Source organism: Peromyscus californicus, unplaced genomic scaffold, assembly GCF_007827085.1.
Source record: "Peromyscus californicus insignis strain IS unplaced genomic scaffold, ASM782708v3 Scaffold_8__1_contigs__length_139910024, whole genome shotgun sequence".
Taxonomy (NCBI): domain Eukaryota; kingdom Metazoa; phylum Chordata; class Mammalia; order Rodentia; family Cricetidae; genus Peromyscus; species Peromyscus californicus.
This window is the reverse complement of record NW_026294606.1, coordinates 126,400,702-126,417,898: the sequence shown is the minus strand read 5'-3', so window position 1 is coordinate 126,417,898 and position 17,197 is coordinate 126,400,702. Positions and strand designations below refer to the sequence as shown.

General features: G+C 44.0%; 1 protein-coding gene across 3 annotated transcripts in view; it reads right to left on the bottom strand.

The window, feature by feature from the left end:
- Positions 1-456: 456 nt before the first annotated feature.
- Positions 457-17,197, bottom strand: part of CUNH16orf87 (chromosome unknown C16orf87 homolog) — a 45,248-nt gene continuing 28,507 nt past the window's right edge. For 2 of the 3 annotated variants that reach the window (XM_052727450.1, XM_052727449.1), the window contains 3 exons: positions 8,475-8,546; positions 5,712-5,801; positions 457-4,320 (listed from right to left, as the gene is read on the bottom strand). In XM_052727450.1, the coding sequence (XP_052583410.1) occupies positions 4,097-4,320; positions 5,712-5,801; positions 8,475-8,546 (386 nt within the window). In that variant the 3' untranslated portion in view covers positions 457-4,096. Of the gene's footprint in view, positions 4,321-5,711; positions 5,802-5,973; positions 8,547-17,197 lie in introns of those variants that run through there. The other variant, XM_052727451.1, reaches the window with a different exon arrangement.

Sequence of the window (17,197 nt, the reverse complement as noted above, 5' to 3'; positions counted from 1 at the left end):
AGTAAAGTATTCCTTGTAGGGATGACAGAGGTCATCTAACCTTGTAGGAATCCAATTGGCTTATTCTGACCCTTGAGGTATAAAAGAAGTGGGGTTGGGGGCATCATCTCTACCTTAACTGCTCACAGCTGAGAAGGGTTATATGTGGTGGTGGGGGTGTGTGTGTGTGTGTGTGTGTGTGTGTGTGTGTGTGTGTGCATATCTTGATTCCTCGAGCCCATATATTGTCTCTTCAGGATCATATGGTTCCAGGACTCTGAGGGGTTGGGAGTTCTCAGGAGGAGTTGGGTGACAGTTGAGGAGGTAAGGACTTGTACTCTTTGCTGAAACAGGTAAGAGAGGAACTTTGATACACAAGGACCTAAGATTAGAGTCAGAACTATCATATGTGTGTGTGTGTGTGGGTGGGGGGTTATCTGTTAATCCCACCAGGTGAGAATAAGACCACTACCACAATTTTTGAGCCAAATTCGAAGCAAGCTTTATTAAACGGCCAGGATGATGGACACTGGCCAGGTCCATACCCAAGATTTCCAGAGAATGGCCACAAATTATCTTAGGTTCTTATAAAGGCAAAGCCTATAAGACTATACACTTCTTGCCTTCATCCAGTCAGGGGCAAACATACATCCTGACTTAACTTCATGCCTACATACCTCCCACCAATGTGTGACCAAGCACATCTTGTGCAATTGGGCCAACCAAGCTTGTTTACAGAAATGAAAACACATGGCTTGTTTACATGAACAACAGCCCCCCACATTCCAAGAAGTCATCTGTTCTTGGACAAGTAGGGCTTCTAGGTTGGAGGCATTTTTGTTGTATAGATCTCTTAATCACATTAATTTAAACTTAAAATATAACTTTAGCCTTTACAATCCCTGTTCCCCAAGTGCCTCCAGAAACTTCTCAAGCCTGGTGGGGGTGTATGTGGCCCATGAGTCTATTCTTTTAGCTGTCTGGCATTCTCCCTTAGATACCTGGTAAGTTCAGGTAGAAGCAACATTCCTCCCCTAACATAGGACAGTTCCCTCCCTTCTCTGCCAAACAAGATCTAATCCCCATCCATTTTGTAATGCCATTGCTGCCAGGGAGTCCCACTGAGTCGGGAGCTTTTCAGAGTTGCCCTGTACCAGTGTCATCAGATCTCCTCGTTGGGTGAGTTGGCGATCTTGTACGTGTTAGAGTCCAGCGTCTGGTCTCCCCAGGCCCACAGCCCCTGCTGTGATGACTCCTCATAAGAGTGGAAGTAATACACTGTTCCTTTTGGTTCAGACAGGGGTGGAGTGGTCATTTATTTTAGGAATGACTGTAAGATTGAACTCAGTATACAACCAGGCAGGAACTGACAGAGGAACATGAGAAGAAGTCATTGGGGCACGTGAAACAGGTGCCATCGGGGGCTTTTGAGTTGGAAATTAACCTGGTGCAGTTGGGAGGAGGCCCCACAGACAGCTGTGCCCACACTTTGTACAGGCAGGGCACAGAGGCAGGTCATGGATGTGGAGTTGGTAGCTAAAGGGATCTGAGCTAAGCCTGTGTAACTTGTCTTGTTCTTGGACAAATCCAACAGTCTTTTCCTAGGTCAGGTTGAATTTTAGAGAGCATTTCATGGCTGCTGTTTCTGAGGCAAGCATTTTAAGGAGGGAAGACTTGGGATCAAAGGAATGAGATCTGCTGGCACAGGAGGGAGGAGCTGGGACTCCACGTGTATCCGAGGAACGGATGGGAGCAGGAAGGCTGACAGCTCTCACCTCCAGGCCGTTAGCTACCCAACTGAGGCCAAAATCCCACTTTGTCCAGTTTGTAAGGTTTTTTTTTTTAACTTGATTATATTATTTCTTGATTTTTTTTTCTAGTCTGTGTCCAGCTAGATGTCCAGGGGGTTCTAGCTACTGATGTGATGTGATCATTGGGGGGTAGGGCCCTGCCAGGTACTCGGGGAGACATATTGGAACAAGGTCAGTCCTGCAGAAAGGACTAGCAGGTGTGCCTACAGTCACCAACAGCAGGACTGTGGCCCTAGGGCACAGAGCTACAATGTGGCTTGTTCCCATCAATGAGGGTCATGACAGGACTGGGACAATTAGGTTGTCATTGCCAAGAAGTCATGCACCATCTGAAAAGACACTAAATGGGCTTCCTGCATGCAGGCTGTCTTATTGAGAGCCACAGAAAAGCTGTAGTTTCCTCCCTGGTCCCAGTGTTGTTACCCAGGATTCTGGAACAGGGTGACCTCTCCTTTAAGATTTCAGACATAAGGCCGGGCGGTGGTGGCGCACGCCTTTAATCCCAGCACTCGGGAGGCAGAGCCAGGCGGATCTCTGTGAGTTCGAGGCCAGCCTGGACTACCAAGTGAGTTCCAGGAAAGGCGCAAAGCTACACAGAGAAACCCTGTCTCTAAAAACCAAAAAAAAAAAAAAAAGATTTCAGACATGTTTTGCAGGGGTAGGTCAGAGGTAGGATTGAGAGTAAGAGAAGACAGATTTTATAATTAAAATGGGGTTCTGACGTAGGGACAGCACCAGGTAGCACCTAATGAAACAATAATCAGGTAAAAGATTACCAGGAGCTTCTCCCCACAACCCCAGTCATGGATGGGGATCATCACAGACAGCAGGAGCACCAAGAAAAGCCATAACGTAGCTAAATGATAAGGTCCAGGGGTTTCAGAACGTCACAGAACGGGGCTTAGAGAAGGAAATATAGGCAGATGGAGAAAAACTGGATTTGGTCTGGAGTGTTGGATAAAAGTTCCCTGGAGCCACAAGTCCTCAAGGACATCTGAGGGTAGTCCCAGATGGTGACAGCTTGTGGCTTCCAATTAAGGTCATTCTGGAAGTCCTTTGGGAAGGATGGGACAGAATAAGCATTGGGGTCAGTTCCCTCAGGCTGCTCTGGGACAGAGTGGAGCTGAGTTTTAGTGTATAGGCCCAGTTCTGTCCTGGGACAGAAGGGATCTTATTTTAGTGTTGTAGGCACAGTCGGGACTGCTCTGTATGAGCAGACAGGTCTTTCAAGATGGGACAGGTGTATCCAGGATAAATGGTTTTCTAGTTTAGCATTTGTAGGGATCAGGAAAATAATTTTGTAGGGTCCTGTCCATTTGGGGCCCAGGGTGGGGCGATAGGCCTCTACCAGGTAAATCAGGTCTCCTATCCGGAGGGCTGAGTCTCCCTCTTCAGTGGGGAAAGAGGCCAGGAAAAGGAAGTATGTTCTTTTTCCATAGTGGCTGCCTGAGAAATGATAGGAGTTGAGATGGTATCTGCAGGGGGAGGGAGGAGGAGGTAAATGCCCCAAGGGAGAACACATGACCTCAAAAGGCCTGAGGTGTGTGGATTTGGGGGGAGGGAGCGGATTCTCAAAAGGACTAGAAGAAGCTTTATCCAGTCTAATTTCAGTTCTAGGGAGAGTTTGGTCAGTATTCTTAAGAGGTCAATTAGTTCTTCTCACCTTTCCAGAGGACTGTGGCCGATAAGGGACCTGGAACTTCCAGTGTATGTTAAGAAAAGAAATGAGGTGTTGCAGATAACTGAAGAGAACTCGCTGGACTGAATAGAGGTTGAGAAGCCAAAAGGGGAATTCCCCTGCCAAAAAGGAGAATAATTGCAGAGAGAGGGAGCTGGGTAATGGTGGAGGCTCTTTTGTTGGCAATAGGAAAAAACCTCCACCCACCCTGAGAAAGTATCGATTAGAACCAAGAGATATTTGTGTCCCTTTTCCAGAGAAATATGTGTCAAGCCAACCTGAGGGCTTCTGCCAGCTGCTCGTCTGGTGAGTGGGGAAGGTGATGGCCTAAGGTTAGTTCACAAACAGAAGTCTCAGGTCTGGGAGAGCTATAGAAGGAAAACCTTCTCTTCCTGCCTGGGCCAGACTGGGTATTGTTTGAAGAATGTGAGAGTCTGATTAGCAGGTAGAATAGGGAGTGTGTAGGTAAGAACCTCAGGTGTGTTGGGGGCAGGGAGCTTGAGGTTTAACGTATGTATTACCATTATAGGGTGTGGGGATTAGCTTTCTGTCTCTCCAGGTCCTGGTGGATGAGTGCAGCTTCCCTGGCCAGGTTAGCCACCGTTTATCAGCCAGGGAGATACAGTGTCTATTTTTGATATCCCCTGCAGAGTACCATTGCGACTGGGATGGTGGGCAGCAATACTGCCTCTGGGAGTTTCTGTACGAGTGGCATTGGCACTGGATTAAGAATCCCAGGTCTCCAGACCAGTGTGTTGGAGTGGATGCTGCTGTAGGCATACTTGGAGTCAGCATCGATGTTAATCTGCTTGTCTCTGGCCAGGGTGAAGGCCCTGATGAGAGCTGTCAGACCTGAGAACATGAGGAAAAGACCAGTTCCACAATTTTTGAGCCAAATTTTAAGCAAGCATTAATTAAATACTGGCCAGGATGATGGATTCTGGCCAGAACCATTCCGGGTTTCCCAGAAAATGGCCATGAGTCACATTTTGCAGAAGCTTAAAAAGACAAACCCATAGGCTACCATATTTCCCAACAGGTCCAATCAGGGGCAACCATATACCCTGACGTACTTCATGCCTGCATATCTCTCCCTACATCCAATCAGGCAAGCACACATCTTGACACTTGATCTATTTCCTACCCATAAACCTCCCATCTACATGTGATTAAGCACATCTGGTGCAGTTGGGTCAAACTTATTTAGGGGAGCAGTGAAAACATGTGGTTTATTATCTTCCATAAATAATACTTTCTAGCATTTCAGGAAGTATCTGTCCTTGGGCAAGGGGCTTAAATGTTAGAGACATTTTTGTTTCATGGATCTCTTAGACACAGTAATTAAAATTTAAAACATAACTTTGATTCTCACACTGTCTGTGGAGAGAAGGTGTGGCAGCAAGGGAAGAAACTTGGCCTCAATGAGAGTGTGTGGGGTGGGGGAGTGGGGGTGTCCTTGGATAATGGCATATCCAGCTGCATGTGTGTGGGGGCATTGTTAGAACTGCCATATGAACCAGTTCATGGTATGTGGGATAATCAAGGTATTCAAGGATGTGTGAGAAGGGATTCATGGCGAGACCCAGGATCTCAGAGCGGGGGTGGTATGAGTCAGTGGCTAAAGAGGTGATGGGTAAAGGGTTAAGTGTAGGGGAGATTCAAAGGTGAGGCTGGGGTCCAGAAGAAAAGCATGGAGGATCTGCACCCCAGACGCAGGTAAGGAGAGGAAGGCTTGTTGACTTAGAGATCCCTATGTAACTATAAAGTGTGTAAGTACATGAAGCAGGCTGTGTAGTGAGATTGTGTTAACTTCCAGAATGCGGAACAAAGCCAAGGTTTGTAAGGACAGGGCCAGTGTTTCGACAAATAAGCTATGGGGGAACAGGTATCTCCTGCTGCTTGACAAAGGGCTACTAGAGCTTGCCCTGAGTGGAGTGAAAGAAAGAAAGAAGAATCTGAGGGGTCTGGAAGCTACAGGGTAGAGGCCCAGGACAGGGCACGTTTCAGCTGATCTGTGGAGCTCTGGTAGGACTGCAGAGAGGAGAGGTTCCTCTATGAGACCCTTGGTGGCCTCACAGAGGGGCTCTTCTATGCATGAGAAGTTGGGGATCCAGATATGGGGAAAGTTAAAGAGGCCCAGGAAGGCTATGAAGCCTCCCTGTGTCTTAGGTAAAGGGTATGTGAGAGATGCTGAACCGAAGGAGGCATGGAGAGTCTCCAAGGGAACAGTGGGAGGTGCATACCTGTGCCTTCTCTCTGGACACCCGATAGCCCCGGGAAGCCAGAGCACGAGGAGAGCTGTGGATTGGCAGGGATCTTCCTGGTGGGTTGGGCTGCAGAAGAGAAGATCATTCACATAGTGCAGAAAGAAAGGAGGAAAGTATAGGGAAGACAGATCCTTCTTCAGAGCTTGACCGAAGAAGTGGTGGCTGTCTTGGAAGCCGTGTAGGGCTGTACAAGTGAGTCCCAGGGGAAGGGAGACAGAGTGGGGGAGGAGTAGCAGAAGGTCTTTTACGTTGAAAATGGAAAAATAGGTGGTGCTGGTGGGGATGGACGAAAGGAGAGCACAAGGGTTGGGGACTGTGGCCTCATTAATTTTTCTAAGGTTTTTGGACCAGGCAGAAGGACCCATTAGGTGTTTTTTGTTTGTTTGTTTGTTTTGGTTTTTCGAGGCAGGGTTTCTCTGTGTAGCTTTGCGCCTTTCCTGGAACTCACTTGGTAGTCCAGGCTGGCCTTGAACTCACAGAGATCCGCCTGGCTCTGGCTCTGCCTCCCGAGTGCTGGGATTAAAGGCGTGTGCCACCATCGCCCGGCTCCATTAGGTTTTTTAACTCCCAAGATAAGAGTGTTGTGTGAGGAGTGTGTGGCAACTAGGAGTCCTGCCTGTGGGAGGCAATGAATGAGGGGGTTTTAGGCCTCTATGTATTTGGGATTGGGAGTGTTGCTGTGTAGGAGAAAGGGTCTTTCAGAGAGACAAGGACAAGAGAGTGATGACAGGCTATGGGAGGATTAGCAGTGTCCCATACCCTAGGGTAAACAGAGGGTAGCACAGATAAGAGGGCGTTGTAGCAGACAATGGCCAGCTGCCTGAGTCTGGTTCCATGGTTAAGAGAAAGATGGAGGTCGTTTCTAAGTGGGGGTAATGTGAATAGAGGCTTTAAATTTGGTGAGCAGGTCTCATCATAGGAAGAGTAGGGGCGCAATTTGCCATAATTATGAATATATGTTAGAGATAAGGACCCAAATTGACAGGGGAGTAGAAGCGTGCTTCTGTGTCATATGGGGACCCCAGATACTCTGGTAATTGTAAAAGGGGAAGGGAATCTTTCTCCCTGCCATTCAGTTAGCAGAGAAGAGCAAGCCACTGTGTCCAGGACAAAAGAGACTTATTGTTTCTATCACCCAGCATTCAGAGGAGCCAGCAGATGCTCCAGCTAGGGGTATATGTTATAGCCTAAAATAAAGAGAAACGACAGGTTTGTGAAAAGGAGCTGATACAAATTTACCCTGAGAAGGAACTGTTAGGATAGAGAGCCTCATAACCACTGTGGATGGGGTGGGTGGTCAGGTTTAAAGAGAGCGAGCATTAGAAGAGAGAGCGCATCTTACATCTTACATAAGCAGCAGGGTGGGGCCTTGAAGGGAGAGAGGCTTCTAAATCCTGAGAACAAAGGGGATGGGCACACTTTGTGTCACATTGTTAGATCGTGGGCCTATCCCTTTAAGACTCCAGTCACTCTAAATCAATGGTTCTCAGCCTTCCTAATGCTGCGACCCTTTAATACATGTTCACGATGTTACCCCCTAACCATAAAATTATTTTGTTGCTGCTCTGTAACTGGAATTTTGCTACTGCTATGGATCATAATGTAAATATCTGTGTTTTCCAATGGTCTTAGACGACCCTGTAATAGTCATTTGACCTCCAAAGGGGTTGTGACCCACAGGTTGAGAACCACACTATAAGTGGTCAGATCCCACAGCCTGAGAAAATCAGCCATGCCCCTCTGTAGCACTCTCTATCCCGCTCTCTTTCTGGGACAGGGAGTCAAGGACCCATCTGTGCTTTGAATCTTACCCAGCATCTGACTCTTCCATCTTGTCATGTAGACTATCTCAGACTAAATCACACTGTGTGGAACTTCCTGCCACCCCCTAAAAGGATAAAGTCAAATATTTTCAGCTGTTCTGAGGACTTTTTGGCAGGCTCTCTTTTGTGGCTCCTTCCCCATCATCTGTCTAAGGAAGTCACTGCTTTTACTTTAAGCAGTTTTTTTTCTTTTTCTAATTATTATAATTTTCCTTGTATTCATGTGTATGTATGTGTGCCTTGTGAGTTTATGTGTAGCACACATGTGCAAATGTCCATGGAGGCCAGTTGTGAGCTGCCTGATTAGGGTGCTGGGAATCAAACTCAGGTCCTCTGCAGGAGCAGTATATGCTTTTACCTACTGAAATCTCTCTCCAGGTCCCATTCTAAGATCTTCACAAGAGAAAGATGACCACCCCAACCACTTCTGCTTGACACAAAACTAGAAGTTGCACCAAGAGCAATCAGATGGGAAAAAGGCATTAAAATCAGAATATAACTATTAACCATTTGCAGATAGCATGATTGAAAACTAGAATTAACAAACGTTTTCAGTAAAATTGAAACATACAGAATCAGTTGGGGTTTTGTGGTAGTGGTGGGTTTTTTGGGTTTTTTTGTTTGTTTGTTTGTTTTAAACACAGGGTCAAAGTTCTTTGTTTTTATTTAATGTGTTTGGGTATTTTCCTGCATGTATGTCTGTATATTATGTGTGCCTGGTGCCTGTGGAGGCAAGGAGTCAGATCCCCTAAAACTGGGGTTACAGACAGTTGTGAGTCACTGTATTAGTGCTAGGAATCAAACCCAGATCCTCGGGAGAGCAGCCAGTGCTCTTAACCACTAAGCCATCTCTCCAGCCTCAGGGTCAAAGTTTTGACACAGTCTGGCTTCAAAGTCCTGGTCCTTCTGCCACTACCTCCAAAGTGTTGGATTCCAGATGTGGGCCACCACTTCTGGATCAGTTGCTTTTCTTTGTACCAGGAACAATCTGTATGAAAGAGAAGAAAAACAAAACACTGAAATAGTATAAAAATAATGAAATAGGTAGGGATAAATTTAGTTAAGGAATTAAAGATCTGTATCCTGGAAACTAGAAAACACTGATAAAATTGAAAAAGTCACAAATATTTCATGCTTATGGACTTGGATATAATGGATTTAAAGCACACTGTTCAAACATAAGTAGATAAACACAGTCCCTATCAAAATTCCAATGACATTTTTGCACAGAAACTGAAAGCAATTTTAATAATGGAAGCAGAGAAGACTCCTCCAAAAGCCAAAACAATTTTCAAACAGAAAACAAAACAAAATAAAACAAAACAAATAAGAGGTATCACGTTTCTTTTATTTTTATTTCATGTGTATGGATGTCTGTGCACCACTTGTGTGCCCGGTACCCCCAAGGCTAGAAGAGGGCATCAGATTCCCTGTAACTGGAGTTACAGATGGTTGTGAGCTGCTGTGTGGGTGCTGGGAACTGAACTTGGGTGATCCGGAAGATCAGCAGGTACTCATGGTCACTGAGCCATCATTCCAACCCCAAGATTTCCTGTTTCTTGATTTCAAGCGATATTACAAAGCTACTGTAACCTTTGGACTGCTAGGACAAAACACTGCTCAGTGGACAGAACACAGAGCACCGAGACAAGCCAAAGACTGCAAGCAAATGCTAGCATACTGTTTGCTTACTGCACTTTACAGATCTTTATTTTTTAGACAGGGTCTAACACAGCCCACTGCAGGTTGACTTGGAATTCACTATGTAGCCTTGCATGGATTAGAGTTCACAGCAATCTTTCTGTCTCAGACTCCTGAGTGCTAGGATTACATGTGTGAGTCACTATGCTTTAATGTTTATTATCTGTATGTGTAATATGTGCACACATGTGCAAGTGTATGCACCTGTGTGTGGGTACAGAGCCCAGAGAATATGAAAGGGAGGAGTCCTGCTCCATCACTCTCCACCTTATACTTGAGACAGGGTCTCCCACAAAAAGTGGAGCTAGTCGAGCAGCCAGTGTGCCCGAGTAACTCTCTCTTCCCCTCCACAGTGCTGCTGTTACAGGCACTTGCAGCCACGCCCTGCGTTCACAGGATGCTCATACAGCAAGCACTCTTCCCCAGTCATCTCCCTGTGCCCCACCCCTGATATTTTCTTTAGAAATGGAAGATTGGAGGCTGAGATGATGACTGGGTCAGTGAAGTGACTGCTGCACAAGCATGAGGAACTGCATTTGGATCCCCAGCACCCACATGACAGCCAGGTGTAGTGGCTCACATCTGTAACCCCAGCACCCACACGAAAGCCAGGTGTGGTGGCTCACATCTGTAACCCTAGCACTTGGGCCACAAAGACAAGTACACCCTGGGCACTCATTGACCAGTCAGCTCCAAAAAGGGTAACTTCTGGATGCAGTGAGAGATTGTCTAAAAAAATAAGGATGGTCAGTAAGAAGACACTCAATGCCTACCTGTGGCTTCCACAGATGCACATGCATGGGCAAGTGTACTGACACCCTCACATACACACATGTATTAACATATAAACAACACACAGGCAAGTGAACACATATATACATGTTCATGTGTACGCACATATATACAACACACACACACTGAAGATTCGTTGCAACCCTGTGATGAATGTGGACATCTTTTGTCAAATGTTGGTAGTTCTTGCAATATTTCAAACTTTCAATATAACTATGTGTTAGGGTGATCTGTGATCTCCACAAGCCATACCCACACAAGATGGCAGGAACATGCACGTGCTGTAACCGCTCCATTACCTGGCCATTCTTTTCTGTCTTCTTCATCCTATTCTGAGACAACATTATAATAAGATCAATTAGCAGCTCACAGTGGCCTTTGGGTGGTCAAGTGAAAGGAATTTAATGCATTTCTCTAAGTAAATAAAAAAACTAGAACTGATTGAAGTTCAGATGAAAACAGCCACACAGACTAAAAGTTAGAACGCCAGTGGCTAACCAGACTGTACAATATGAGGAAATGTTCCTCTAGTAAGAGGTGGGAAAGCTGCTTAAGAGAAGGCTAAAGCCAGCAGAGGTGGGATCAGGAGGTTTAAAATCCAAGTCCAAAACAAAGGCACACCGGGCAGTGGTGGCACGCTAAAGAATCCCAGCAGTCCTGAGGCAAAGGCAGGTGGATCTCTGAGTTCGAGGGCAGCCTGGTCTACAGACTGAGTACCAGGACAGCCATGGCTACACAGAGAAACCTTTTCTCAAAAAGCAAAAACAAAAACAAAGGCACAAAGTGAGTGCAGCAGCTAGGGAGAAGAGCTAGCTAAAATCACAGATGAAGGTAGCTACAATACACTGATTTTTCCATGTAGTAATAAACAGCCTTATATTGCAAAATGCTGTCTAGGACTTTCATATATCTACAGACATCAATGCTTGACTTCAAAGTTCCAAAAGATCTGCTTGCTGACACTGGGGGGCAATATAACTGGGAACTACATTTAAGGCAATGCTCATTATCATTCTGAAAAAATTCTGTAAGAAATACATTATAGGCAGACAGTTCTCTCTTGCCTGCCAATTCCTGAATAACCACCCAGAGGCTTAATATTAATTATAAATGCTTGACCAGTAGCTCAGACTTATTACTAACTAGTTCTTAAACTTAAATTAACCCATAATTCTTATCTATGTTTAGCCACATGGCTTGGTTACCTTTTCTCAGTACAACATTCTCATCTTGCTTCCTCTGCATCAGGCTGGGGATTCCTGACTCTGCCCTTCTCCTTCCCAGCATTCTCAGTTTGGCTTTCTCGTCTAAATTCCAGCCCAGCTACTAGCCAAACAGCATTTTATTAAGCCAATTCAAGTGACAAATCTTTACAGTGTACAAGAGGATTATTCCACAGCAATACATAATGGGTCTACCGTGTACTATGGAAATAAAACAAGGCCTAGATGACATTGTTTACAGCATGATATTCTGAATCTTTTGAGCTCACTGTTGAAATCTAATGCTCAGTATCACTGCTCATCTGACAATGCATAAGAGTGACAATAAAAATGTGCAAGATGACTGTTTACTTGACTGTTCTCACATCCACTTTACAGAACAGAGATTAGGAGCAAGTGTGACTTTCAAGTAACAGGAAGTTTTGCAAGGTGCTAGAGTTGTGGATTCCACTGGATTCGATTCAGATGCCATTAAGATCCATGGGAGGTAGTTAAAGTATCAGGAAGAATTTGAGAGAAGCTGATTCCAACTTTCATAGTTGACTTGAAGCAGAACTTATGATGTGAGTGAATTACTACAACAACAAGGTAAGATTATGGTAGGGGCTGGAGAGACATCTCACCTGTTAGGAGTGCTGGCTCCTCTTTCAGAGGACAAGGGTTCAGTTCCCAGCACCCACATCTGGTGGCTCATCACCACTTGTAACCCCAGCTCCAGGGGATCTAACCTCTAGTCTCTATGGACACCTGAACACATGTGGTATTAACTCACACAGACATGCACATAAATAAGTCTTTTTTAAAAAATGTGATAGTTGTTTCTTAAAAATAAGCAAGTGGTTACCTGAAATGGAATCTACCACAGGTGAAGATGCTCTCAACAGAGTTAAAACAGATTTCCATGGGGGCTAAAGAGAGCCTGATGGTTAAGAGCACTTGTTGCATAAGTGGAGGACTTGAGTTTCATTCCCAGCACCCACATGGTGGCTCACAACCATCTGCAACTCCAGTTCTAGGGGATCCTTATGCCCTCTTCTGGCCTCTGGGGGTACCAAATATTCACAGTGTGCACATACATACATGCAGATAAAATACTCATACACATAAAATGAAAATAAAATCTTGGGCTGGAGAGATGGCTCAGTGGTTAAGAGCACTGACTGCTCTTCCAAAGGTCCTGAGTTCAATTCCCAGCAACCACATGGTGGCTCACAACCATCTGTAATGAGATCTGGTGCCCTCTTCTGGCCTGCAGGGACACATGCAGGCAGAATACTGTATACATAATAAATAAATAAATCTTTAAAAAAAAAGAAAATAAAATCTTTAAGAGTGGTTGGGGAACTGGAGAGATGGTTCCGAGTGTTTAAGAGCACCTAATGAGCTTGCAGAGGATCCCGTGTCCTAGCCTCCTTGGCACCTACACCCATGTACACATACCCATACACAAATACACGTAATTAAAAATATTTTTTAATTCAAATATGTGTCGGTTGATATAGTAGCAGCATCTGAGAGCACTGATTCCAATTTTTAAAGAAAGTCTATCGTGAGTAAAATGCTGAAGTAAAAATCCATGCTGCCCCAACTTGAGTAAACACAATTATGACCAGTCAGCAGTCACCAACATCAAGGCAAGGTCCTCTACCAATGAAGATGACTTGCTGAAGTCTCAAATGATCATTAGCACTTTCTAGCAATAAAGCATTTGTAGATTAAGGAACTTTTTCTTGGGTTTTTGTTTTTGGGTTTTTGTTTGTTTGTTTGTTTTTTGGTGTGTGTGTGCTTGAGACTGGGTCTCACTATGTAGCTCTGGCTAATGTGGAACTCACTATATAGACCAGGCTAGCCTCAACTCACAGAGATCCACCTGCTTCTGCCTCTGGAGTGAAAGGGATTAAAAGTGTGCTCCACCACATCTGGCACATATTTTTGACATAATGCTATTGGTACATTTAGACTACAATAACATGAAAACTATTTTTATATAGACTGGGGGGGTTGGGGATTTAGCTCAGTGGTAGAGTGCTTGCCTAGCAAGCACAAGGCCCTGGGTTCGACCCTCAGCTCCAAAAAAATAAATAAATAATAGACTGGGAAACAAAGATGTGATTTGCTTTATTTCAATATTCACTTTGCTGCTATAGTCTGGAACTACACCTCTAAGGCATGTTATGATTTCCAACAAGCCACCAAAAAAAAAAAAATACAGTGGAAAAAGACAGATCCTTCAGTACATGAAGCAGAGAAAACTGGATAGCCACATCCAAAGAATTAAACTGAAGCTACACCACACAAAAGAATCAACTTAAAATGGACTAGTTAAGACCTGAAACATAAGACCCCAAACTAGAAAACAGCTGAGGACAAGCTTCAGTGTAGGACTTCAACAGTGGTTTTTGGCAACACAACAAAAGCAGAAATAGAGGCTGTATGCCAAAATAAAAGTCTTCTGCACTGCAAAGGAGAAAACAAAATGAAAGGCAACACACAGAATGAGAAAAAACATCTGCAAGACATACATGTAAAGGACTTCAAACAACTCAGTAGTAAGAAAACAAATAACCTGGTTAAAAAGTAGGAAAAGGACCAAAACAAACAGTTCTCAAGACACACAAATGCCCAACAGGTACTTGAAAAGGTGCTCAATATCAATCATTAGGGCAATGCAGATCAAACCCAGGGTGAGGTGTTATCTTACACCTGTTATTGTAGCTATCAAATGAACAGCATTAAGTGCTGGCATGATGTGGAAAGATGGGAATCCTTGTACACCAGAGTGAGACTGTAAACCAGAATACCGATTTTGGAAAACAATATGGAGGCTCCTAGGATGAGATGACTCAGTAGGTCATTGATAAAGGATGTCAAAAGATTATTTAACTGTTTATTATAATTATAATCCATGCACAACTATCTCAAGACAAATGGGGAATCTAAATCGATCACCTATTGAACTCTGCCACAGCTCATTCCTCACTCGAAAAGCCGAGCACTTCTCCACCTCGCCTTTTCTTTCAGTCATGTCCATCCCCAAGGAAAGCCCCACCTCTTGTACCAAACCACTCCTCTCAACTGGCTATGGGACCAGTGACAGAATTCCCATAACAGTAAATGCATTTGCTGCCAAGCCTGATGACTTGAGTTGATACTTGGGACCCATACAATAGAAAACCAACTCCTACAAGGTTCTCTCTCTCTCTCTCTCTCTCTCTCTCTCTCTCTCTCTCTCACACACACACACACACACACACACACAAAATCATAACTTCTTTGTTGTTGTTTTTCCAGACAGGGTTTCTCTGTGTAGCCCCAGTTGTCCTAGAACTCACTCTGTAGACCAGGCTGGCCTTGAACTCAGAGATTCACCTGCCTCTGTCTCCAGAGTGCTGGGATTAAAGGTGTTTGCCACCACAGCCAGGCTAAATTAACATAATTTTTTTAAAACATGGAGGCTCCTCAAAAAACTAATAATAGAATTACTATATGATTTAGCAATCTCACCTCTTGTATTAAGCCAATGAAAAAGAGAGTAATAAAATGAAAAGATATCTGTATTCTCAAATTCACTGAAGCAGTATCTACAATAACCAAGATATAAATTAAGCTGTCTGGTAAATAGGTAAAGAAAGTGAGCATTACACACACACACAAAAACTAATATTTAAAAGAATAAGATTCTACTTGTGACAACAAAGATAAAATGGAGATTAAGTAAACCGGAGTAAGTGGAAAATGTTCAAAGGACATAAAGTTTCAGTCATGCAGGAGGAAGTTCAAAAGACCTGTATATTAGATGACTAGTAACATTTTACTGTCAATTACTTAACAAATGGCTGAGAGTTTTTACCTTTTTTTTTTTTTAAATGTATGCAATGTTCTGCCTGCATGTATGCCTGCAGGCCAGAAGAGGGCACCAGATCTTATAGATGGTTGTGAACCACCATGTGGATGCTGGGAATTGAACTTAGCCTCTGGAAGAGCAGCCAGTGCTCTTAACCTCTGAGCCATCTCTCCAGCCCTTACCTTTCTTTAAAGTCTTTTTTCATACAATATATTTTGATATTCTTTTCCTCAACTTCTTCCAGATCCTCCCCCACCTCCCCAACTTCATGTTCGCTCTCTCTCTTTCTCTCTCTGCCTGTGTGTGTGTGTGTGTGTGTGTGTGTGTGTGTGTGTGTGTGTGTGTGTGTTGCTCTGTCTCTCTAAGGAAAACAAAACCAAAAAAGGGAAAACAACAAAAAACAAAAGGAAAATCAAAACAGACAAACTAAGCCAAGCAGTGGTGGCACACACCTTTAATCCCAGCACTTGGGAGGCAGAGGCAGGCGGATCTCTGTAAGTTTGAGGCCAGCCTGGTCTAAAAAGCAAGTTCCAAGACAATCAGGGCTACACAGAGAAACCATGTCTCGAAAAACAAAACAAAAACTAAAAACAAATCACTAAGAAAAAAATAATGGAACTAAAAGCACACAAAAAATATGGGGTCTGCTGTGGGACAATCTTTGTACACTATAAATCTGTGTTGCTCATTGTTAACAAAAAAAAACAAAAACAAACAAACAAAAAAACCTGATCAGCCAATAACTAGGCAGAAAGAATGCTAGGAAGAAGGGCAGAGTCTGAGGAGTCGAGAGCCAGACTCGGAAGAAGCAACATGGGAAGTTCACAGATGAGGTAAAGGAGCTGCAGTGCAGCACATACATTAATAGAAATGGGTTAATTTAAGTGTTAAGAGCTAGCTAAACACAAGCCTAAGCTATTGGCTGAGCATTTATAACCATATAATCTGTGTGGTTATATTTGGGAGAGACTGATGGGACACAGAGAAAATCTGCCTTCAAAGAGTCCATTTTGTATTGGACAACTACACCTGAGCATGGGGCCCACCCCAGCCAGAATGGGGTTGATACTATAGTGATACGCCATTGGTGAAACCTGATTTTCCTTCCCCCGGAAAGCATCAAATGCAAATAGCTTTTTGGTTTAGGGGTGGGGCTGTGTTGGCTTCTCTTCTGAAAAGAAATTTTAAGTGTTCTATTCAGAGGGCCGGCGAGACAACTCAGCAGTTAAGAACACTTGCTATTCTTGCAGAACACCAGAATTTGGTTCCCAGCATCCATTCTGGGCAGCTCACAGTCACCTGTAACTCTGGCTCCAGGGACCTGAGGCCTTCTTCTGGCCTCTATAGGCACCTGCACTAATGTACACCTGTACACCTATACACCTCCATGTACAAAATAAAAATAAAATCTAAAAGGAAAATTAGAAATGGTGTGATACAACATAGCTCAAGGCATCCTTACAGTGGGGGGAAAATGGTTCATATTTAAAACTAATAAAGAGCAAACTCAAGCCTCAAACTGCTCCCAAAAATATTTTAGAATACCATGAAGTTGAGTTGAGTAGGAACTTGTCTTAGTTAACATTGCTACTGCTGTGATAAAACATCATCACCAAAGGCAACTTAGGAAAAAAGGGTTTATCTGGCTTCTGGTCCCAGAATCAGTCCATTAGGGGAAGTTCAGGCAGAAACCTGAAGGGAACTAAAGCAGAGATGGTGGAGGAACACCACTCTCCAGCTGTGTTCCTCATAGCTTGCTCAGCCTGCTTTCCTATGCACCCAGGCACATCTGCCTGCAGTGAGCTCGCTCCTCCCACTCAGTCACTAATCAAGACCGCAGACTTTCCTACGGGCCAATCTTACAGAGGCATTTTCTCAGTTAAGATTCCCTCTTCCCAGCTAAATCTAGGATTGTGTCAGGCTAACGAAAACCAGCCAGCACAGAGGGCAAGCATCCAGATTTGTGATTCAGCCTACCTCCCAAATTACTTTAATCTTGATCACATTTGAAAATATTTTCAACAAGCCTAACCTAATCTTTTAATCATCTTTAAGAGATCTTGAATTATCATATATGGA